The sequence below is a fragment of the Barbus barbus genome (genome assembly GCF_936440315.1).
Source record: "Barbus barbus genome assembly, chromosome: 20".
NCBI classification, from domain to species: domain Eukaryota; kingdom Metazoa; phylum Chordata; class Actinopteri; order Cypriniformes; family Cyprinidae; genus Barbus; species Barbus barbus.
This window is the reverse complement of record NC_136748.1, coordinates 20873434-20895038: the sequence shown is the minus strand read 5'-3', so window position 1 is coordinate 20895038 and position 21605 is coordinate 20873434. Positions and strand designations below refer to the sequence as shown.

Here is a 21605-nt window from a genome sequence, read left to right as displayed (position 1 = left end):
GTCCTTATGTAAATCTCGAATGCAAAAGACCACTGCAAAATAGGCGAATCAGAACATAACCCCGACTGTGATGTTATAGTCGGGATCACTAATAGTTAAGCCCCTAACATTTGCATATACCCGCCCATGTTCTATGCCAGCCGACTCATCAGAAGTTCTGCAGGTTTTGTGAAGAAACAAGCGAGGACAACAGCGAAATAGCAGATAATGAAAATAAATGTTATGTTCCAGGCTGTGCAGGGGATGTGAAGTACAGGGATGGGTTGGTGTCTTTATTCAGAAAGGCACGGAAAGCAAATAACGTGTTCTAATAAAATAATGCCAGCCACTAAAGGGACATGGTTAGCTCCTTGCTAGGCATAGCCTGTGACATTACAGTACATAAGATTTTACTTACCACATAAATAGAGTAAGGAGAGATGACTGAGGATGATGGTGAATGATTTACACATCCTGAGCACCACTGACAAGCATCTAATCTTGTAAAATGTGTGGTAAATACTCCAGCTCCATAGTATAAACAGAGTTCGTGCTATCGCTAATCTCGAAAGTGAAAGTGAAACTAAAAAAGCCTTCTTGCATTCAAAAGCAGTTTCAATGCCCAGCATATTAATAGCGGCTCCCTGATTCCCGCATTTTATTTTCAGTATAATTACCCAAGGATATATATTTTCCCTGTGTTTCCTTCCTGCTGTGTGAACTACTGAAATGAGCTGCACTGTGAAACAGCCAATCAGAGCAGAGCTCAACATTATTATTCATGACCCTTCCAAATAAGGTTATAACAGACCATTTCATTCTAGGGAGAAATCCTAGGGTTGTAAATGGACATGTAAAACCATTTCTGGAGAAGCCACATACCTAAGCCACATACTTTATATGTAGTTATCAGAGAACCTTTAAGTATTTGAGAAGGTATGTGTAAGTATGTGGTCATATGTTCAAAATACAGGTGGAGACAAACTGTATTATTAGATACTGTTCTAACAGAAAGAGAGGAATTAGTCATTGCACAACTGCTCAGTAATTGGTTGACTGAAAGAACATGTCTTTTGTGCTTTTGTGTGAATTAAATAAAGGTATACTTGCCCCACCCACTGGCAACGTACTTGTTTTGGGACACCTTGGGCGATACCGACACACGCATAAAAACAGTGACAATACTGGCAATGATAATGCGTTGACACTGTTATGTAATTTATAGGTAAGTAGTATTATTTTTTATAGGATAAGATAAATAATTGCTGTTGCTGTCAAGTGCTAAAAAAATAGGTGTTACAGTCTTCATTCATCATTTTATTTTTCTCTTCATATTTAATTCTGCATGTTACAGTAACACTTACAAAGAAATGGGATGTGAATTTTAATGAGTCAGAAAATATTTTTGCTGAATAGTTTTACAGCCATGACCCTGTGATATTGGCTTATAAAGAGGAACAACACTCAAGCTACTTTACCATTTATACCCAGACAGACGGAGGATATTCTTCTGAAGCAACCTTCACTGACCTGGGTGAGTATCCACTTAAAATCCATTGAAAAATAAGTCAGCAAGTGAATGTACCAGACTGAAATAATGCTTAGGAAATGATATCCTTTTGAGGTGACAAAACTTTGCCATGTGAACACTCACATAAGTTTAGAAATGAAACTGGGTGAAACAGCTCTATAATGTTTTTGTAGAGGCAAAATACTGTCATTAAAGAGGACTTTTATGTTGAATTTCCCATCAAAGTAAATGTATGCTCTGCTGTTACTTACAAAGATTTATATCAGTTCACTGTTAAAGCATTCTGTCTTGTTCTGGCATTTCTTAGTAATTATGCCTTGTTATGAAAACCTGGCATTGTGGATGAAAAGGTTGACTTGTGACTTTCTAAGAAGACCAGTATGTAACTTTGCCATAGTTCTTGGATTGTATTCCGGATAAGCAGGAAAACTAGCTTTTCAAGCTGTGCATGCACCACCTTTTGCATTTATGTTTTCTCATATGAGTTTCACAGGCAGCTGGATCCAGATCTCAGAGTAAACATTCAACAATGCTTAAGGTTAGCTAATATTTCCTCTTTTGATTTCTTTAAATTATTGTAATTGAGATATGTATATCTTGTGATCATAGATGATGAGCTGTACATATAATTTCGTAATCAAATGACATTGTTTTTCAATATCTCTCAACCACTTCATTTTCTGTGTCTGGTTGTTTGCTTTCAACAGAGAGAAGTCAAGCCATACTGGAACTTGTCAGTCAAAGTTTTATATGCGAAGATCCATCAGTCCCTTGACTACTGTGAGACAATCTGTCCTCTTAACAGCAGCCAGATATATTCATTTACACATTTTAATTTTCTTTTTAGCAGAAGTGTAAAGTTGAAAGCAAACATGATAAAAGCAAATGTGTGTTGTTGCTTGAACTTGCTCTGCTAGTTAGACATGCCTGTAATGCACTATAGTAGGATGCAATATTTTTTCTAATCTCAAAGTCTAAATCAGTATAGATATCAGTATAATCCTTTGCCTATGTAACAGATTTTTAAAGGTGTTTCTCATGTTTCTACAATTTGACAACTAATGCAACATTAACGTTTATTCATGAGTATAGAGTACATGCATACAAATAGATCAATGCTTAATTCTGTCAGCCAACTTACAAATTTTTCCAACCCCACCTCAATTTCTCTTTAGTGTCTGCGTCTGACTGCTATGTCATCCTGAATTTACCCACTGCATCGGCCCGTACAAATCGCACCAAGACTGTAACAAATAGTGAGAAACCTGAATGGAATGAAACTTTCACTTTCAGGGTGCACAGCAACATCAAGGTAAACCACTAAAATTTTTGTCTGATCTTAGAATGTTTTATTATATTATATCTCTCCAGTAAAATGTGTCATAAGAACAACACTTTAACTCCTTTCGTCTCTTCTCTATACACAGAACATTCTAGAGATCTTGATCTATGATGAGGATCCATTAATGAGAGACGACCATTGTGCCACTATCCTATTTGACATCAATAATCTCACACATGGGAAAAAGGAGACCAAATGCTTTATAATAAATGATCAGGTCATTGCTATATGGAGATCTCATATCTAAACAGGCATTTCAACATAAAATAAACCCTTAGTTGACAGAGCACTTGATTTTTTAATGTGACTGTAGTACTTTCTTTTTCAGACCAAGGATGAACTGTGGGTGGAGTTTGAGATCACTAAGAGGTGAATGAGTATGCCTTCAGCAGTTATAGTGAATATTTGCAAAAATAGGTACAAGCAAGAACTGGTTGTACAGTTGAATGTTCATGTACCTACACATAAATCTGAAAGTGTCTGTTTTGTGTTTAACTATGTGCTGCAGCTCTGAGACACCAACGCCATGCGTCTCTAATGGAGTTTTGGTGGTACGAACCTTTATTACAGCTTTCTTATCTGTATCATGGATTGCAGTCAGATGATTTAAAATGATTTTCTGATGTACAGTATAAGAAGGTGTCTTCCTAAAAAGCTACAGTTTTAATGTAGGCTACATGCACTCTTACCACTCTCAAAAATATAAGATAACCTTTATCAGACAAGCTTCATGCTTTCTCTTTTAAATAGGCAGGTCCTTTTTGTGAGCTGAATGTAGAGATAGACAAGCTTCTAAAGAAATCCGAAGGTAAATAAAGACATTTTCCATGCAAATGTTTAGATATTAGTCGGCTACGGGAAATTCATTGGTATTCAGAAATAACTGTAAAAGAAAATAAAATGTTAAATTGCTCTGTTCTGTAAATTAATTCTGAAAACACATAAAATCCTAAATTTAGGTGTTTTTGCTAATTCTCTGTGTTCCAGCAACGCAAAACATGGTGTTAAAATTGAAAGGGGCATACAAAGAGGATTTCATGATCTCAAATTCTGAGGAAAGCTCCAGTTTCCTGAAAACGTTACGTTACTACATCAACCGAGACCTGGAAACTGAACTTAATCTAACCTCAGAGACTGTTGTCAGCCCAGCAAATGTAGGTCATCCATGCCAACAGGCATTCCTGATACACCATGTTTATTGAAAATTGCTGTAAAAACTACTACATACAGTTTATTACTTATGGAACAGTATGTTTACAGTACCTCATATAATGGCTTGTAGATTTATAGAGCACATAAAACAAACAAAGTTTGTCTTTAAATGTTTGCTTAAACATACCTTTCTCCAGGTTGGGACAGTAGTAGTGGATGCTGCTGTTTCAGACCCTGTGGACACTGGATTGACTTCTATCCCTTTCAAACCATTACCAGCCAAACAACAGATTATGGTCTCTGTGCCTCTGGGAGAGGTGAGTTATTGATTCATTAATTGATTAAATCTGAATGTGATGCTCCAAAAATAACACATAATACAAGTAACTGAGTAATTTACATTTCTCCCCATCTTTTTTTCATAATCAATTTATTAAACAATCCTGTATTTATACTCATATTTTGTGCATTTGATCTAAAAATATATTTTTTCTGTTTTTCAAAGAATAAAGTTGATCTGCAACTGAAAATGGATGATCGGTAACAAATCGTGAATTAATTCACTTCTATCCTCAGTAGTAGTTTAATAATAAATTATAATTTGAATGTATAAAATGAAATATTGTAAATTACAATATTATTTATCAGCTTTCATTTAAAATCCATCCTAACCTCAGAATAAAATGGTTTTGTGTGTTCTGAAGCTCTGATGAAGAGCTGGATGTGCGTCTGGATTTTGATATCCCAGTGAAAGAAAAGACATTTCTGTTGAAGAGAAAAAAAGTTGTGTCTCAGGCTCTACAGAAAGCTCTGAAACTCAGCTCTGCACCTGAGCCCAGCAAGGTACTATAGACACAAGCACAAATCACCCAGATGCTCAGCAAAGAACTGAGGGATGTTTTCCTATTGTACAATATGCAAAGTCAAATGTTGATTCTATTGTTTGTATAGAATACAAATACCCAACAACAAATAGACCAAAATTGAATTCTGTGTTTGATGTGACTCCTCAGGTCCCAGTGCTGGCTGTGGTGTGTTCTGGTGGTGGGAGCAGAGCATTAACAAGCACATATGGTAGCCTTCAGGGTCTGCAGAAGATCCAGCTTCTTGATGCAGTCAGCTATATCACAGGGGTTTCAGGTGCCACTTGGTGAGACTGAGGAGTCTTAATTCATTTTTAAACATAACTTTGTTTCTAGACAGACTGAGAAAAACCATGTGTGCCATTTCTCCTGTAAATCAGCCAGTCAGATTGAGTTTTTTTGTTTAATCCTCATATTTCAGGGCTCTAGGCTCTCTTTATGGAGACCATAACTGGTCAATGGGTGGCATTGATAAGTCTATGGAAACTATAAAGAAGGAGCTCTCTAAAAAGGGGATCAGTATGTTTTCCTCAGAGCAGCTAATGGAATACAAACAGAGGATGGAAGAGCGAGAGAAGGAAGGAAACCTTGTGTCTCTCATCGACATGTGGGGTCTGGCTTTAGAGTATCTTTTCCAAGGGAAGGTAAAAAAAAAAAAAAAAAAATTCACAAATTGTGTTTGCTGTCAGTTTTGACTGCGTGTTAAAATTTGGTACACAATATAATACACTTTCCTTTTATAGAAACCCATGGGTACACTATCTGGAATGCAGAGGACAGTGTCTGAAGGCCAGAACCCTCTCCCCATATTCACAGCTGTTAACCTAAAGCATGGCAAAACAGAAAGTATAATAGACGCAGGTATGTACTAATAAAAATGTATGTGCCCTCTAGTTTCAGACAAAGACATAAGTCTGAATCATCTTCACATAAGAAAATGTATATAAACAACACATGGGCGTTAAGTTCATAATACCGCAGTGTTAATTGTGTCAAACAAACAGTTGTTTAAGCAAGCTTTCGGTAAAGAACATCATTTGTTTAGGACATAGATGCTGCCAGCTATACTGGTCTCACACGTTATTTGAGTCAAGGTGGCATAATGTCATTGGGTGTCAATTTATGTTCCGCTTTGTTTTTAGAGTTACAGTATGATCATGGAATAATATACTATACATATATTACATAATGCTTATACATAATAAGTACATGTACATAGAAACTGCAGTTGTCTTGAACAAGAAACAGTTGTTTGAACAAGATAGTGTTTATATAATCAAAATGTGGTTGATTTTCTTTTTTTTTTACATATCTGTTAGTTGGTTTACCTGTCTTTCAGACAGTTAACATATTATAAACTCATACTGTCTAATAAGTGAACCAGACTTTCTTATAGTTAAAAGTTTGTTTGTATTGAAGTTCATGCCATTTGATTAAATGCGTTCATTCGGAACAAAACTGCAACGTCATTAAACATAGTAGCATTATTTTATTAGAACGCGTTATTTGCTTTCCGTGCCTTTCTGAATCTTCACATCCCCTGCAAAGCCTGGAACATAACATTTATTTCCACGATCTGCCATTTTCGCTGTTGTCCTCGCTGGTTTCTTCACAAAACCTGCAGAACTTCTGATGATTCGGCTGGCATAGAACATGGGCGGGTATATGCAAATGTTGGGGGCGTAGCTATTAGGGATCCCGACCATCACAGTTGGTGTTATGTTCTGATTCGACTATTTTTCAATGTTCTTTTGCATTCATGAGATTTACATAAGGATGAAACAATGGTGTTTGAGGCTCACGGTATGTCACTTCCAACTGGTATTATTAAACTATGCCAAGGCAAATAGATTTTTCCCTTCTATGGCACCTTTAAGTAAGAGTAGGTAATAAACAACTAGCTTGTAGCTTGATGTGAATAAAAGGGCTTATAACAGATAAATAATTCTATGTTTCTTTCTGTTTCCTATTTAGAATGGTGTGAATTCACTCCATATGAGGTTGGATTTCCCAAATACGGTGCCTTTGTACCTGCACAGAACTTCGGGAGTGAATATTACCTCGGTCACATGGTCAAGAAACTCCCTGAAACTGGATTGTCCTTTCTTGTAGGTGAGTTTGAGTGTATGTGCCTTTATGCAAATAATAAAGACATGAAGCAAAAGAAAAATTGAAGGCCGTAAGGACGAGAAGGATGTGTTGCTTATTATGACCAGTAGGGAGAGTCTACATCTCTATTTGAACATGACCCTGTGCTGTAAGGAAATGATGTAAACTGTAATCAGTCACAATTAATAAGTCCAAACTCTGTGTGTGGTTATAAAGGAATGTGGAGCAGCATTTTCTCTATAAATCTGACGGATATCTGGAGTCTTGCCACAGGAGTCAACCCTTCCTGGGCGCCTTGGTCTGGAGGAGGAGTGAGTAACACAGGTGAGAGTTTGTGATGCATTTTAAACCCAAACTTAACGGTTTCATGACAATTATAAGACATTTTTTTTTAGCAGCAAATCAGCATATTAGAATGATTTCTGAAGGATCATGTGACACTGAACACTGGAACAATGGCTGCTGAAAATTCAGCTTAGCCTTCACTGGAATAAATGATATTTACAAATAAAATGTTAAAGATTGAATTTTATCAATATTTCACTATTACTGTTTTTATTGTAGTTTTGATTAAATAAATAAATTAAATAATCATCAGACTTCTTTCAAAAAACAAATCCCTAAACTTTTAAATGGTAGTTACATTTGTGTTTCATTATTATACAGTGACATGATGTAACTGTCTTCTTGTCTTCTTCTGTAAAGAGACTGATAGTAAACCAACAGCACTTGGTACATACCTGATCAGCCCCATGACTGACTTTGCTAAAATGCTGTGTGGCTTTATGACCAGTCGCCCCATCGTCAGCCAGATGTACAACTTCCTGAGAGGCTTCAACCTGCACAGCAGCTACAATGAGAACACGGGCTTCATCACATGGAAAGGTCTAGAGCTCAACTTATACCACTGACCATTTCAAGTGTGCATTCTGTGTTTATTATATTTATTCTTCAGATGGACTATACGTATATTATATTTAGGGATGCATCGATCCGATACTCAGGATTGGCATCGGCTCCGATACGGTCATTTTCTGCGGATCGGGTATCGGTCAGACGAGACCGATCCAAATCCGATATTGTGTATACTATTCTCCTGTGTTATTGTTGAGCCTCACGAAAGGCACAAAAACATTATAAAGCACCATAAAGTTTTCACTATATGTCATGTGTTCTGGAGCTGTTCCATAGTTTAATCTGAGGTACAGATGAATATTTAAGTCATTAAATTCAAGTTCAGGTAAAATCTTCTCTCCGCTGCGGCTGTCTGTCATCCTCCATTCAGCATTCAAACTGCGTGTCACGTTCGGTTACGATGAAACTCTTTTCAAGAGCGCACAGGTTTAAAACTGTTAAAAGAAAAGGATCAATAAACTAACGCACAGATTTAATACACTACGCATCAATATCTCTTCCCTTTGTACTTTGAACTTTTCTATGCGGTTCTGAAATCTGGTATCGTTGCATCCCTAATTATATTAGTGTTATTTCATGTGTGTAGATGTAATTTGGTGATGTCTGTCATTGTATGAAATTTAACCAGGACCGTCTATACCTAAATAGCTGATAATGTTTGCAGTCATCCATAATATTCATGCTTTGTCTACAGACACACACCCAGATGCCTTTCCTAACACCATGACTCCAGCGGATCCTGTGCTGAGCCTAGTAGATGCTGGATTTGCCGTAAATGCAGGATTTCCTCCTTTGGTTCACTCTCACAGACATGTGGACGTTATTCTGTCTCTAAACTACTCTTGGGAACAAGATCAGTTTAAGGTGAGGACCTGGAAGATTCTATAAGTTTTGATTGAAATGCAAATATCAGGAACTTAAAAAACTTTGAAAAAAAATAAAAAATAAAATTATGCCTGTTTGTGTCTAATAGGTCATAAAGCAATCTCAGGAATACTGTGCTGATCGGAAGATTCCATTTCCAAAGATCAATTTCAAAAAGGTGGAGTCAGAGCCGCTGAAGGAAGTTTACATGTTTGAGGATCCGGACAATCCGGAAGCTCCCATAGTGCTTCACTTTCCCTTGGTCAATGTCTCATTCAAGCAGTTCAAAGCTCCTGGTAAGCACTACCATCATTCTTTACATCCCATCTGCCATATCCCTAATAGGAATTACACTGCTTCTATGGCAGGAACTTATTTATATTCCTCAACCATGGTTAAAATGTTAATGTTATATTGTGTGAATACACATATATATAAAATATATATTGTGAATATTTTATATAGATTTTGTCTATATATTTGATATTAATATACATTTATCCATAAAAATGGACAATATACACAACTGTTCAAAAGGGATCTTTAATGTTCACCAAGGCTGCCATTTTTGATCAAAATACAGTAAAATAGTAATATTGAGAAATATTACAATTTACTTTAAAAAAAATTTATATGTTTTAAAAGCATAGTATACTTAAAATTTCCAAAATATTTAACAATTCTTTTGCTACATTTAAAGCACTTTTAACAGTTTAATTGCAGTGTATTTTGATTGGATATATTGCTATTGTTTGGTATATCAGCTGAAATAACCAAGCACATCATTGTAAAAATGCTTATGTACAATTATGTGTGTGGTTTAGGAGTGAAGAGGGAGGGTGAGAAGGAGCGGAAAGAGGGAGCGGTTGATGTTGAATTTAACAGTAGCACCTCCCCATATCTCACCCACAAATTGACTTACACACCAGAGGATTTCCAGAGGCTCATCAACCTCACTTCCTACAACATCCAAAACAACAAAGATGTCATTTTGAATGCACTAAACAAAGCATTAAACCGAAACAGAAAAAGGCAAACAGGTGATAGCCACGGCAAAAAGGAGAAGGCAGCTGTAGGAAAGACCAGTTCAGCATCTAGACCAATACCAGCATCACAAAAAACACCAAAAAACTGAAGCACAGTGATCTGCAGCACCGCTACTGTGAAGAAAACCTGCATCCTTAATGAAACTCGTAATTTTTAAAAATAAAATTGTCAAGAATATTATTAAATGAAAATTGTTTGTGATGATATACTATTCAATATTAGCTTCACATTATTTATTTTTTAAAAGTGGACAATGAAACAGCATCTTTGTTTCTGTCCATTTAACCTGTCACATTTCTGTCATTTCAACTATTTTCTTCATCAGTAATTCAACTCAAAGTGTTCTAAAAAGTGAAATCACTTGGTTGTTGTAACTTTGGCACTATTTTGATTCTTATTTTCAACAAAAATGTTTTTGGTTAAGACCACTTATTTGGCAACACAATTAAATCTAATTCATTCATCAAAAGACTGTTTCATTTTATTTTACTGACAGACATCACTAGATATTAGACCTCTGGCTAAAGACATGCCAGCCAAGCTGATGTCAGCAATCAACTGTGTACAAAATTATTCATTTGTGATTGGCTAATTAAGCACAGAACTCTTTTTTCTGTTTAAAGAAACATTCATGACAACAATATCAGTAGTAGAGACAAAATGTATTATAAGTGGTGTCCCACACATAAAATAAGTGGCAGGTTCTTGTGGTCAATATGACTCATTAGAGAAACTCAAGTTTTCCCTATAAATCCCTACTGTTTCCTTATAGAGTGTCGTTGGGGTGTGCCATATCTATGCACTGCACATCTATGACGTCATTAAATTGTTTCACAAGCACTGTAGCATCCTGGAATCTTCCATGGATTCAAAGCAGGCTTTGCAAGGCATGAACAAATGTCAGCTGTACAAACAAACCACACCACTGAAAACATCAACGGCCAGTAAATGAACGTGTTATAGATTTAGAAAAAGAGCATTCTTGTGGAGTTCAATCATAGGGCCTTAGATTAAGCAGATTATCAGATAATCAGACTGTTATTTTATAACCTTTTCCACATTGAATGGAAGCATTTAATACGTATACATAATCTTCTGCTAAATGAGCAAGTAACAACAAACAATGCAAAGTTAATAGTTATAATAGCTCAATTTTCTCAGATTGGACCTTGAATCAGGAGTGTGATGATTACAGTGCATCTGAATGAAAGAAGGCTAGGCTGGTATTCATGGGCACGGGAGGGTTTTGATAAACACACAACATCCTTATAACTGAAATCTTAGTTTTTTTGTTTGCTTGTTTTTTAAAGTCTTATGAGCCTGGATGTGTCACCTTTGTCCACACCAAACAAGGCAATTTTGGCGTGTAGCCATCTTTACATTCGCATGCAGCAATCTTTTCAAATATATATTTTAGCAATTTTTTGTTTTTTTTTTATAAATTAAACATATTAACACTATATTATAGAGATAGAGGATGACTGCAAACAGAAGGAGGAAAATTATTGATTCCACCCTCAACACTGTAAACACAAAACACTATCAAATATTTTATCAGGGTGAGAAGGGCTGGAGATAAACAAGTCTCTCAGGTTTTCTATATTATATTGCACCTTGACTAGTGAGATCTTCATTTCATCTTTTGGTTTTGAGACTTCACTGTAGGCCTGCTGAGGAGAAAACAACAATGCTGAAGGTACCTTAACTCTCAGATATTTGACTCTGATGAATTTGGCAATTCATTTGAACACTTTTGTAAAACAAATATTTTTATGTTTACTCAAAATTATTTGGATGTGAATGAAAAGTAGAACATTTCAAGTAATTAAATTCTGACATGACTAATTAGCTTGCTTTGCTAAGATAATTTAAAAAAGTTATTTTTGTGTAAATGTAATAACAACAACAGCAACATTTAAATGAAAAATGAAGTGCAAAAATGAACGACATTAACAAAAATGTTATATTGTTTACTGACTACGTTTATGAAAAACAATACACTGAAATGTAGTTTATTGGAGTACATTTTACATATTTCAGTTTTCCCTTTCAAACTTCACTTTTAATTTTATGTGTTACTTTGAAATTTACCAGCAATTTCAGTAAAATGGTTTCTAAACTATATTTTCTTTTCAGTATAGTATACTGTTGAAGTAAGAACAGACTGAAGAGTTCACTTCAAATGAGTGAAATGAATTAACATATTCCATATAAGCTTACATAAAGTATATATGTTGCTGTTACAAATTCAGATGAAAATAGTGCTACATCTGTCTAAACCAGTTTAATTTCATTGTGTTTCACAGACAGAGCTCATGCCGTATTGGAACCTCAGTGTCACAGTGCTGCGGGGAAAATTCAATCAGTCGTATGACCTTTGTGAGTCCATCAGCCCTCAAAAACATTGTGACTTGTGGTGAAATATTGATAAAAATCCTTTAAAACAGGTGTTCTGGATGTATTATGTGTTTGTGTGCCTTTGCCGACTTTGATATACTGCATACTACATACTTCATCTAACAAGTGCTCAGACTTTGCTCTCTCTCCAGTCTCTAAATGTGACTGCTACGTCCTCTTAAAGTTACCCACGGCTTGCGCCTGCTGCCATCGCACCAAGACAGTGAAAAACAATAATTCACCAAATTGGAACGAAAAGTTTCATTTCAGAGTTCACAGTGGAGTCAAGGTGAGCAAATTGGCTTTGGACACTTGCAAGAAAACACTGGGAAATAATGTGCTTGCGTTTATTACTCAGGGTTTTCTTAACGAAAACATTTTGTAGAGAGGTAAAATAAACTCACCACTTTGTTCTCGTCTCCTCAGAACATTCTGGAATTCCACATATTTGATGCTGACAAGTTAACGAAAGATGACTACTTCTCCACCATCCTATTCGACATCAATAACCTCACACCTGGACAAAAGCAAACAAAATGCTTCATTACAGATGATAAGGTAGGTATATCATTTGATGATGAAACATCATTTTATTAGATTTTTTACAAAGTCTTTGAAGTGGAAGCATTCTGTGTCCATTACTTTAAATCAGAGTATGAAAGAAAAGCATTACAAATGTAGATGTAGTCCCATCCATATTTTTGATTGTCGTGCACTTTTTTTCTAGCAAAAGAGTGAGCTGTGGGTGGAGTTTGAGGTGACCGTGAGGTGAGAATGATAATGATTGAAAACAATAATAGTAGTGTTATTAACCACGTAGTAATTGTCTTCTTCCTCTGTATGAAAAAATCATCTCTATCACATCAGTCTGAACTAATCTGTCATTTCATCCGTTCCTTTTCCTTTTCAAGCTCTGAAAAACCTGAACCATACTTCTCTAATGGAGTGCTGATGGTAAGAACATTTTTATGGCTGTATATTTTACACACACTACAGCAGCGGAACAAGTTCAGGTTTCCATAAAACAGAGCAAACTTTGGAAATCTTTGTTGAACTAAGTAGCACTCTGAATTTTCCTGCTTGTTTTTTAGGCAGGCCCATTCTGTGCACTGGACGTGAAGGTGGAAAAACGTCTAAGGACTAATGGTAAATAGAAGAACACTGTGTTATTTCTGGGTTTATATCCGTACATCTACTTTTTACTAACCTCAATCAGATATTTAAATAGCCACTGTAAGCTTGAGAAAGTTGTATTTGAAAAAATTGTATTTTAAGTGATAATTCTATTTCATAAATATAATAAACAGTAAATATTTTAAAACAAAAATAAAAGTTTTAGGTTTTATATAAATATGACCTTGTGCATTTTTAAGGTGCTGCATTAAGAACAGTACCAAAATGATGTGAAATTTTCCTCTTTGTTTACCCCAGCGGAGAAGGACATGATGTTAAAATTGCGAGGCGCTTATAAGGAAGACTGTTTGATCCCAGGCTCTGAGGAAAACCCCAGCTGCACACAGACCATACGCTACTACATCAACCGAGACCTGGAGACTGAGTTTAGTCTCATCCCACCAAAAGTGTGTCACTGATTAAACTGGTGATTTCTTACCAAATCAATTTATCAAGCATGTATATCACTAACAAAGAGTGTATGATGCTTGTTTATGCGTTTTGATGTTTGGTGTTTGTTCAGGCAGGGGAAGAAGTGGACGGGATAAATCCAAAGATTGCAGACATTCTGTCATCAGTTCCTATTAAACCATTACCATCCAAACAGCAGATTAAACTCTCCATGCCTGTTGGACAGGTGGGTACTGATAAACTCAATTGGAAGACATGTTTTTTTTCAATGTTTCAAAAAGAACGGCTAAATAATTGCAACTCTTTTAGGATGAAGTGGATCTGCAACTACGCACAGAGGGCTGGTAAATAATTTGAATCTCTTATCTCTAATTAGTTCAGGAACAGTTTAAAGAAAGTGCTTTGGCATGTAATCCATAAACCAAACCTGAATGATTTTAACTGTGTAATTGATTATAGTTAAATGAGACAAAGCACTGTAAACCACCAACATTTCCTCAACTGGTTTCAATCTGATTCCCCTCATCTCTCAGAATAATTGTGTGTGTGTGTTTGTTTGTGTGTGTTCTGAAGCTCTGATGAAAAGTTGGACGTGCGTCTGGATTTTGATATTCCGATGGAAGAAAATAATTTTCTGTTGAAGAGACGAAAAGTTGTGTCACAAGCTCTTCAGAAAGCTTTGAATCTCAGCTCTGCACCTGAACCCAGCGAGGCAAGAAAACAAACACAAACCTGAGTAAAACACATTCAACAGACACACTTCCTGGCAGAGTCGCCTGCAGTTTTACTATTGCTCCCATCAATTTTTATTTAATAATTAATAGTAATTAAATTAATACATGTATTTATTTATTCATAATTTAATTTATGCATTGCAGATGTATGCTATTTTCTGTCAATGTGTGATAATTCCAACACATTAGGTAGAAGAATAACAAAAGTGCAATAAACGGCAAAACTATTTGCTATACAAACCAATGTTTATAATTACAACAATATATTAAAATGAGGATGAGAAATACCAGTTTACAATATCAACCATTACAGCTATATCAACCGTAACAGCTGTTTTGAGCAGCTAAAAATAACTGGAAGCAGACAACACTAGAAGCTTTACGAATTCAAATTGGCCACGCCAGGTCTTATGATACTAATAAGTTGGATATGGCACGTCTTCTTCTGACAGAGGCTTGTTTGATTAATTTATGAAAAATATATGAAGAGTTCAGATGCAAAAGCCTCTAAGTGCACTCTTAAAAATAAAGATGCTTCACGATGCCATAGAAGAACCTTTTTGTCCTAATGGTTCCATGAAGAACCTTTAACATTTGAAGAACCTTTCTGTTTCACAAAAGGTTCTTTGTGGCGAAAGAAGGTTCTTCAGATTATAAAAAGGTAAGGAAGAGATGGATCTTTAAAGAACCTTTGACTGAATGGTTCTTTGTGGAACCAAAAAAAAGAGTGTGCCATCTGAAATTTTCATCTAAAATGAGCATTTTTTTTTTCAGGCTCCTGTTTAGGTTCAGTAATTTTACTCTAATGGCAATGTATAGGTTCTTTTCTATGCAATTATAGTGAAATAACTGAACATAAATATAGGAGTCTAATAAAAATGCTCATTTTAGAAGAATATTTCAGACAGCACTTACTGGCTTTTGCATCTGAACTCTTAATATATATATTTATAAGACTGATGTGACTGTTCAGGTCCCATTGGTGGCTGTTGTGTGTTCTGGGGGCGGGACCAGAGCGATGACTGGCACATTCGGAGGCTTAAGAGCTCTGCAAAAACTTCAGCTTCTTGACACAGTCAGCTACATCACAGGGATTTCTGGCTCCACCTGGTGAGCACTACAGACCTGTCCAACTCAAAAATAGTAGTTCTCATTTGGTTTTGCTTCAAACCCCAGATTTTATTGTATACCATGTCATTAAACATCAAACTTTTTCATTGTCTCATAGGACTATGGCTTCTCTTTATGGTGATGCTAACTGGTCAAACAATGACCTAAATGCGGTTTTGGAGTCTGTAAAGGAGGAGATCTCTAAAAGTGTGTTTAGTGTATTTTCCATTGAGCAGCTACGGCACTACAAAGAGAAGATGGAAGAGAGGGAGAAAGAAGGACACCTTGTATCTCTTGTCGATATGTGGGGTCTGGCTATAGAATACCTCATCCAAGGGAAGGTACTAAACACCCTTGATATCACAGAGGCAAAATAAATTTTAAGCAAAAATAAATGCAAATACATTTCTCCATCAGAAACTTCAGAAATTCTTTTCTGCTTCAGAAAAAAATGGGTACACTATCTGACCAGCAGATGGCACTATCAAAGGGCCAGAACCCTCTTCCCATCTACACAGCTCTCAACATGAAAAATGGCAAGACAGGATGTACCCTAGAGACTGGTAAGAATTGATTTTAATTTACTTTGTTTTAATTTATCTGCTATTTCCTATCTTACAAGATAAGGGTCCATTATTTTTAATAAGTTAATTATGTTTATTCCTCAACAGATGAATTCCTTGTATTGAGAGCAACTAGAAGTATTTACTGTAGATATGTTGTCCATGTTTCTTTGTTCTTTTCTTATTCAGAATGGTGTGAGTTCACCCCATATGAGGTTGGATTTACCAAATATGGTGCCTTCATACCTGCACAGAACTTTGGGAGTGAATATTACCTCGGCCACATGATCAAGAAACTCCCTGAATCTGGAATTTATTCTCTATTGGGTAAAGAGATATAAATGTTCCAAAGGTTGATGAATGAATTTTAAGTTAAAGATAATGACTGGCAGTTGTTCATATTCATATTATTCAAAATGTTTTGTTTACAGGAATATGGAGCAGCGTTTTCTCTCTAAGCCTGACTCAGCTTTGGAGTGCTGTCACTGGAGTGATTCCATCCTGGGCCAGCAAAGTTGGGGAAGAAGTGAATCAGTCAGGTACGAGTAAGGCAGGGACAATAAGACCACCTGAGCAAATAATCCCTGTGCAGCTTCTCAAAAGTTTGGTTGCCTTTCAGTTTTATTCCTTGTAAAGTAGAATTATGCTAAATCGTATATTAAGTATGCACTGTGATTCAGATGTAAAAAAAACAAACAATTAAATAAAAGCCCACTTAAGTGTACTTAAAGAGAGTACACTTTCATTACTTTCTTAACACACTTAAATACAGTGCATTTTGTAATGATCTCAAATTAAATGTTTTACATTTTAAATCATGTTTTAATATTTTATACTCCCTTATCTGTAGACACAGATGACAAACCATCAACGTCGGACACACTTCATGTCATCCCTATGACTAATTTGGCAAAAAAGCTGAGCAACTTTCTGACCAGCCGCCCCATTATCAGCCAAGTGTTCAACTTCCTTAGAGGCTTCCAACTGCACAGGAACTACAGTGAGAACTGTGACTTCACTACATGCAAAGGTCAGAACATCGTTTATGCTGTTGAGTTTAGCCTAATTAGTGCTAATTCCCTTTTGATTCAGTTTGATCAAACTGAGAAAGGATTAATTAAAAAGTGGACTTTCTGCAGACACACATCCAGACGCCTTCCCAAATTCCCTGACTCCAGCAGACGCCACACTTGGCCTAGTGGATGCTGCTTTTGTCATCAAGTCAGGATTCCCTCCTGTGTTACGCTCTAACAGACGTGCAGACGTCATTCTGTCTCTGAACTACGCTTGGGACCCAGACCACTTTAAAGTGAGGGAGATCACAAAGATATAGCAGATTATGAGGAGAATGAGATGAAATGTAATTTTGTTGTTTCTGTATTTGTCTATAGGTCATAAAGCAAACTCAGGAGTATTGTGCTGATCACAAGATTCCATTTCCAAAGATTGATTACAAAACATTGGAGTCCAAACCAATTAGGGAAATTTATGTGTTTGAAGATAAAGAGAATCCAGATGCTCCCATAGTGCTTCACTTTCCATTGATCAATATCTCATTCAAGCAGTTCAAGTCTCCTGGTGAGTACCGCCAACTGTAACCTTTACTATTACCATCATTTTTAGTAGTAGTTCACTCAAAAATGGACAATCTACCATCATTTAGATAATTTGAAGAATGTTTCAGCTGTTTTTGTCCATGCAATGATTGTCAGTGGATACCAAACATAACTGGACCCCACTGATTTTCATTATATGAATAAAAGGGCATTCAGTTCATTCATAATTGCACTTGATTCTGTTATAGAATCCGCCAACTGTAACCTGTAAGTTGGTGGTTTTGAAGGGATAGCCTAGTTCACCCAAAAATTCTAGCATGAACTGCTCACTAAAAACAGATTTGAAAAAAAATATTCCAACTGCTTTGTCCATGCGCTGATATTCAATGGGATCCCTATTGACTGTCACTGTATGCAGGGGCGTCACACACTCATTATTTTTGAGGGGGGGGGGGTCGTCATGTGACACACAGCAGCCAGAGCAGCACTTATGTTTTATTTATTTTTTCCTTTTTATTCAAAACATTCCCAAACTAATTAACTATATCATGAAATATCTTGATTCTCACCTTTATAGATTATGCTGATCAATAGTGGATAATAATGTAATCTATTAACTAGGAATATAAATATAACATTTTATGAATATAAAAACCTGTCTGTTTATGGGTGTCATGCCATAACAGTTTTAATGTGAATTTAACATTGAAAGTTAATGTGAATAAAAACACTGCACGTTACGCTACTAATCATAACACTTTCATTGTACAGAAAGAGAGCAAAGAACATTTTCACCGAGTCTAGTTCAAGCACGCTCAAAAACTCCCATTAAAATCACTGAAGCTGTTTACACTATGAAATTAATATCTTAAAGATTCGGACACACATTTGCACTTTGTTGTTTCTGAGAGAGAATTCGCCAGAAAGTGGTATTCAGTCAGCCAGCCAGTGAAGAAAACACCGGCATTTAAGCGATGACTCATCTGAACATCTCTGATTGGTCATTGCATTCATAAGCTCAACAGCATCGTGTGTGATTGGTTATAATGCGCAGTGCTGTAAAAACGCGTCTGTCTCTGGCTCAACGCCAGCCAGCAAACACAGATTTGAATTTAGCAGCTGATGATATGACGCGCTGAAAGATCCGATGACACCGGAGTGATTGTATTAAATATAGAAAATATTAATCTGCTATTTTTTCACATTTTTAAGCTGCATTCAAAATCCTCAAATCTGAGGGGGCACGTGCCCCCCTCACTTTGAATGGGCATGAAGCCTCTGATTGTATGAACAGAAAACACTGAGTCATTTTCATCTTCTGTGATCTGCAGAAGAAAGAAAGTCATACAGATTTTGAATGACATAAGTGTGGATGGATGATGGCAAATGATTTTCATTTTTGGTTGAACTATTCCTATAAGAATCTTAGATAGAGATTCTACCTTTGCAAGAAGATAATGGATTACAAAGTGTATTTATATAAACAAATTTTGTTTGTTTGTGTGGCAGGAGTGAAGAGAGAGGGTAAGGCAGAGATAAAGGAAGGAGATTTTGATGTTGACTTCACTCGTATGTTCTGTCCATTCGCCACTCTCAACCTTACATACAAACCTGAGGATTTCCAGAGGCTGACCAACCTCACCACCTACAACATTCTGAACAACAAAGACATCATTTTAAACACACTGAACAAAGCGCTGAAGAAAAACATGGAGAGAATTCCTGCTACAAAGGCATCAAAATTCTGATTTGATGTTGACATCTGAAGTTAAGGCTGACAGCAGGAGAGATATTTAACTTCACCCAAAAATGTCATCATTCATCACCCTCATATTGCTCCAAAACTGTGCAATTTCCTTCTTTTCTGTAGATCAGAGAGGGTTAATGCAATAATCTATTCTTAACAATAAAAGTGAGGGTGACCAGGGACTGTCAAGCTAAAAAAAAAAAAAATCATGCCATACTTGCCATTTTCCAAGTGTGGCATCATTGATCATGGCATCATGGCAACCTTGACACTCCTTATTTGAATAAAACACAATATTTAAGAGCTGTAAGAAGGTTTTCAATAAATAATGGCACATCTTGTTCTTTTCCTTACATATATTGCTTTTTGTCATTTTTAATGCTTGAAACTCATTGGACACCTAATTAAATACATTTTATAAAACTGAGTTCCGGTCCTTGATTCTGATTGGTTGAGCCAAGTTCGAAGCTATGGAAAATTACTGTTCAAACATACACCTTTGTTTACATTTGTGTGTTGCTCGGGAACCACTTTGTTAGAACCGTTTCTGAGGAACTATGTTATACTTATATTACTTTAGCTGCACAAGAATCAAAAACATTGAACAAGATTCATTTTCACTTAATCTTAAAATATCTTCACTTATTTGGAATGCATTCACACACACACACACACACACACACACACAATTATTATTTAGTCATTTAGCAGACACTTTTATAAAAATGACAAATGCATACAACTTAACATTTAAATGAAAAACAAAAAATAAAGCTAAAAACAATTCAAAATATTAAACAACTAAAAGGTATGACAACTATAGGCTATATATGTATACATACACATTTATAAATTCAATATACGTTATATTTATATATATATATATATATATATATATATATATATATATATATATATATATATATATATATCATTTCATTTCGTTTGTTGAAGTATTAAAATAACTCAAATTAAATAAAACTAAAACTTAATAAAAGACCTATACAGACATGATAAATTCAGACATAATTGAACTAAAATTAAAATAGATAAATACAAATCACGACAGTATAGTTTATCAGTAATCCTAAGAAATAACACTACCAAACACACATGCTAAAAACAACAACTTACACATAGTAAGAAATGGTTATAAAACCTGAAACAGAAGTGAAACAAGTAGTAGAACAGAGGAGAAATCAAAAGTGATACTTATATCCTTTGCCGGTGTCTATGCACTCCTCGGTCATCACATGAGGAGGCCTTCACACGAAAACTGCCGCGGTAAACTAAGCTTTTTTTTTTTTATACCCATCTAACAAAATACTAATTTCATTTAGCTGGACACACTTTCCTTATTTTTTAACAACGCAGACACTGACAAGATACGCGAGAATGAACGAGACCAAACGCGATATCAGCACACACAGTAAACAAAACAAGTGATATATATATATATATATATATATATATTCAGAATCTGAAGTTACCTTGGTAAAAGACCACGATGTCGTTTATATAACATGGAGTTTTACAATGGTAACTTTAGCCTAAAATATGTTAACAAGGCAGGTAAGGATAGCTGACAAAATTAATCCTCAAATATTAGTGGATTTTATCTTTTAAAAACAACACTGATACAGCTACATATGCTACGTTTACATCATTTTATAAATAATGCAAATAAATAAATGTATTGTCTACTAATTACCAAAAATCGCAGTTCTGTGTCTCTAACTCAACGCGTTCCAATCTCCCGCTAGAACTTCCTGGAACTATTTGAGATCTACGTGAATCACGTGACGATCGAGCATTTTGAACTTCTGTTGTGCAACTTTGTTTCTCAACAGCTCAGCGTTAAAGAAGCAGCTATGACAAAGTAGTATGTCCCAAAAGCTTGCCTACTATTCTGCTACATACTCAAAAGTATGTATTTTTTCTTCACAAAAAGAGTACATACTTTTAGGGCAATAGACCTTTCGCAAAGAGCTTGATTGACAGGCGATCTGACCAATCAAAACTCAGAGATTATTTGCCGCCGCTGCTATCCGCCATCAGCTACGACCTGACTCCATAGAAATACATGTTAAAACGGGGTAAAAAAGATCGACT

At 35.7% G+C, this 21605-nt stretch overlaps 1 protein-coding gene across 1 annotated transcript; it reads left to right on the top strand.

Moving 5' to 3' along the window:
- Positions 1 to 1121: 1121 nt before the first annotated feature.
- Positions 1122 to 19494, top strand: LOC306886746 (uncharacterized protein; the record flags this gene model as incomplete). The annotated part of the gene is made up of 40 exons (XM_079444062.1): positions 1122 to 1204; positions 1471 to 2048; positions 2218 to 2290; positions 2686 to 2822; positions 2938 to 3069; positions 3181 to 3221; positions 3361 to 3403; positions 3603 to 3660; positions 3840 to 4006; positions 4202 to 4321; positions 4510 to 4544; positions 4709 to 4847; positions 5018 to 5154; positions 5289 to 5511; positions 5611 to 5728; positions 6842 to 6979; positions 7193 to 7300; positions 7682 to 7861; positions 8586 to 8755; positions 8865 to 9051; positions 9580 to 9863; positions 12109 to 12181; positions 12352 to 12488; positions 12626 to 12757; positions 12927 to 12967; positions 13111 to 13153; positions 13291 to 13345; positions 13631 to 13779; positions 13896 to 14009; positions 14093 to 14127; positions 14357 to 14495; positions 15491 to 15627; positions 15746 to 15968; positions 16073 to 16190; positions 16380 to 16517; positions 16622 to 16729; positions 17041 to 17220; positions 17330 to 17499; positions 17582 to 17768; positions 19256 to 19494. Exons 2-40 carry the CDS (start codon positions 2040 to 2042, stop codon positions 19492 to 19494), a joined length of 4917 nt encoding a protein of 1638 aa, XP_079300188.1. The 5' UTR covers positions 1122 to 1204; positions 1471 to 2039.
- Between the last annotated feature and the right edge of the window lie 2111 nt (positions 19495 to 21605).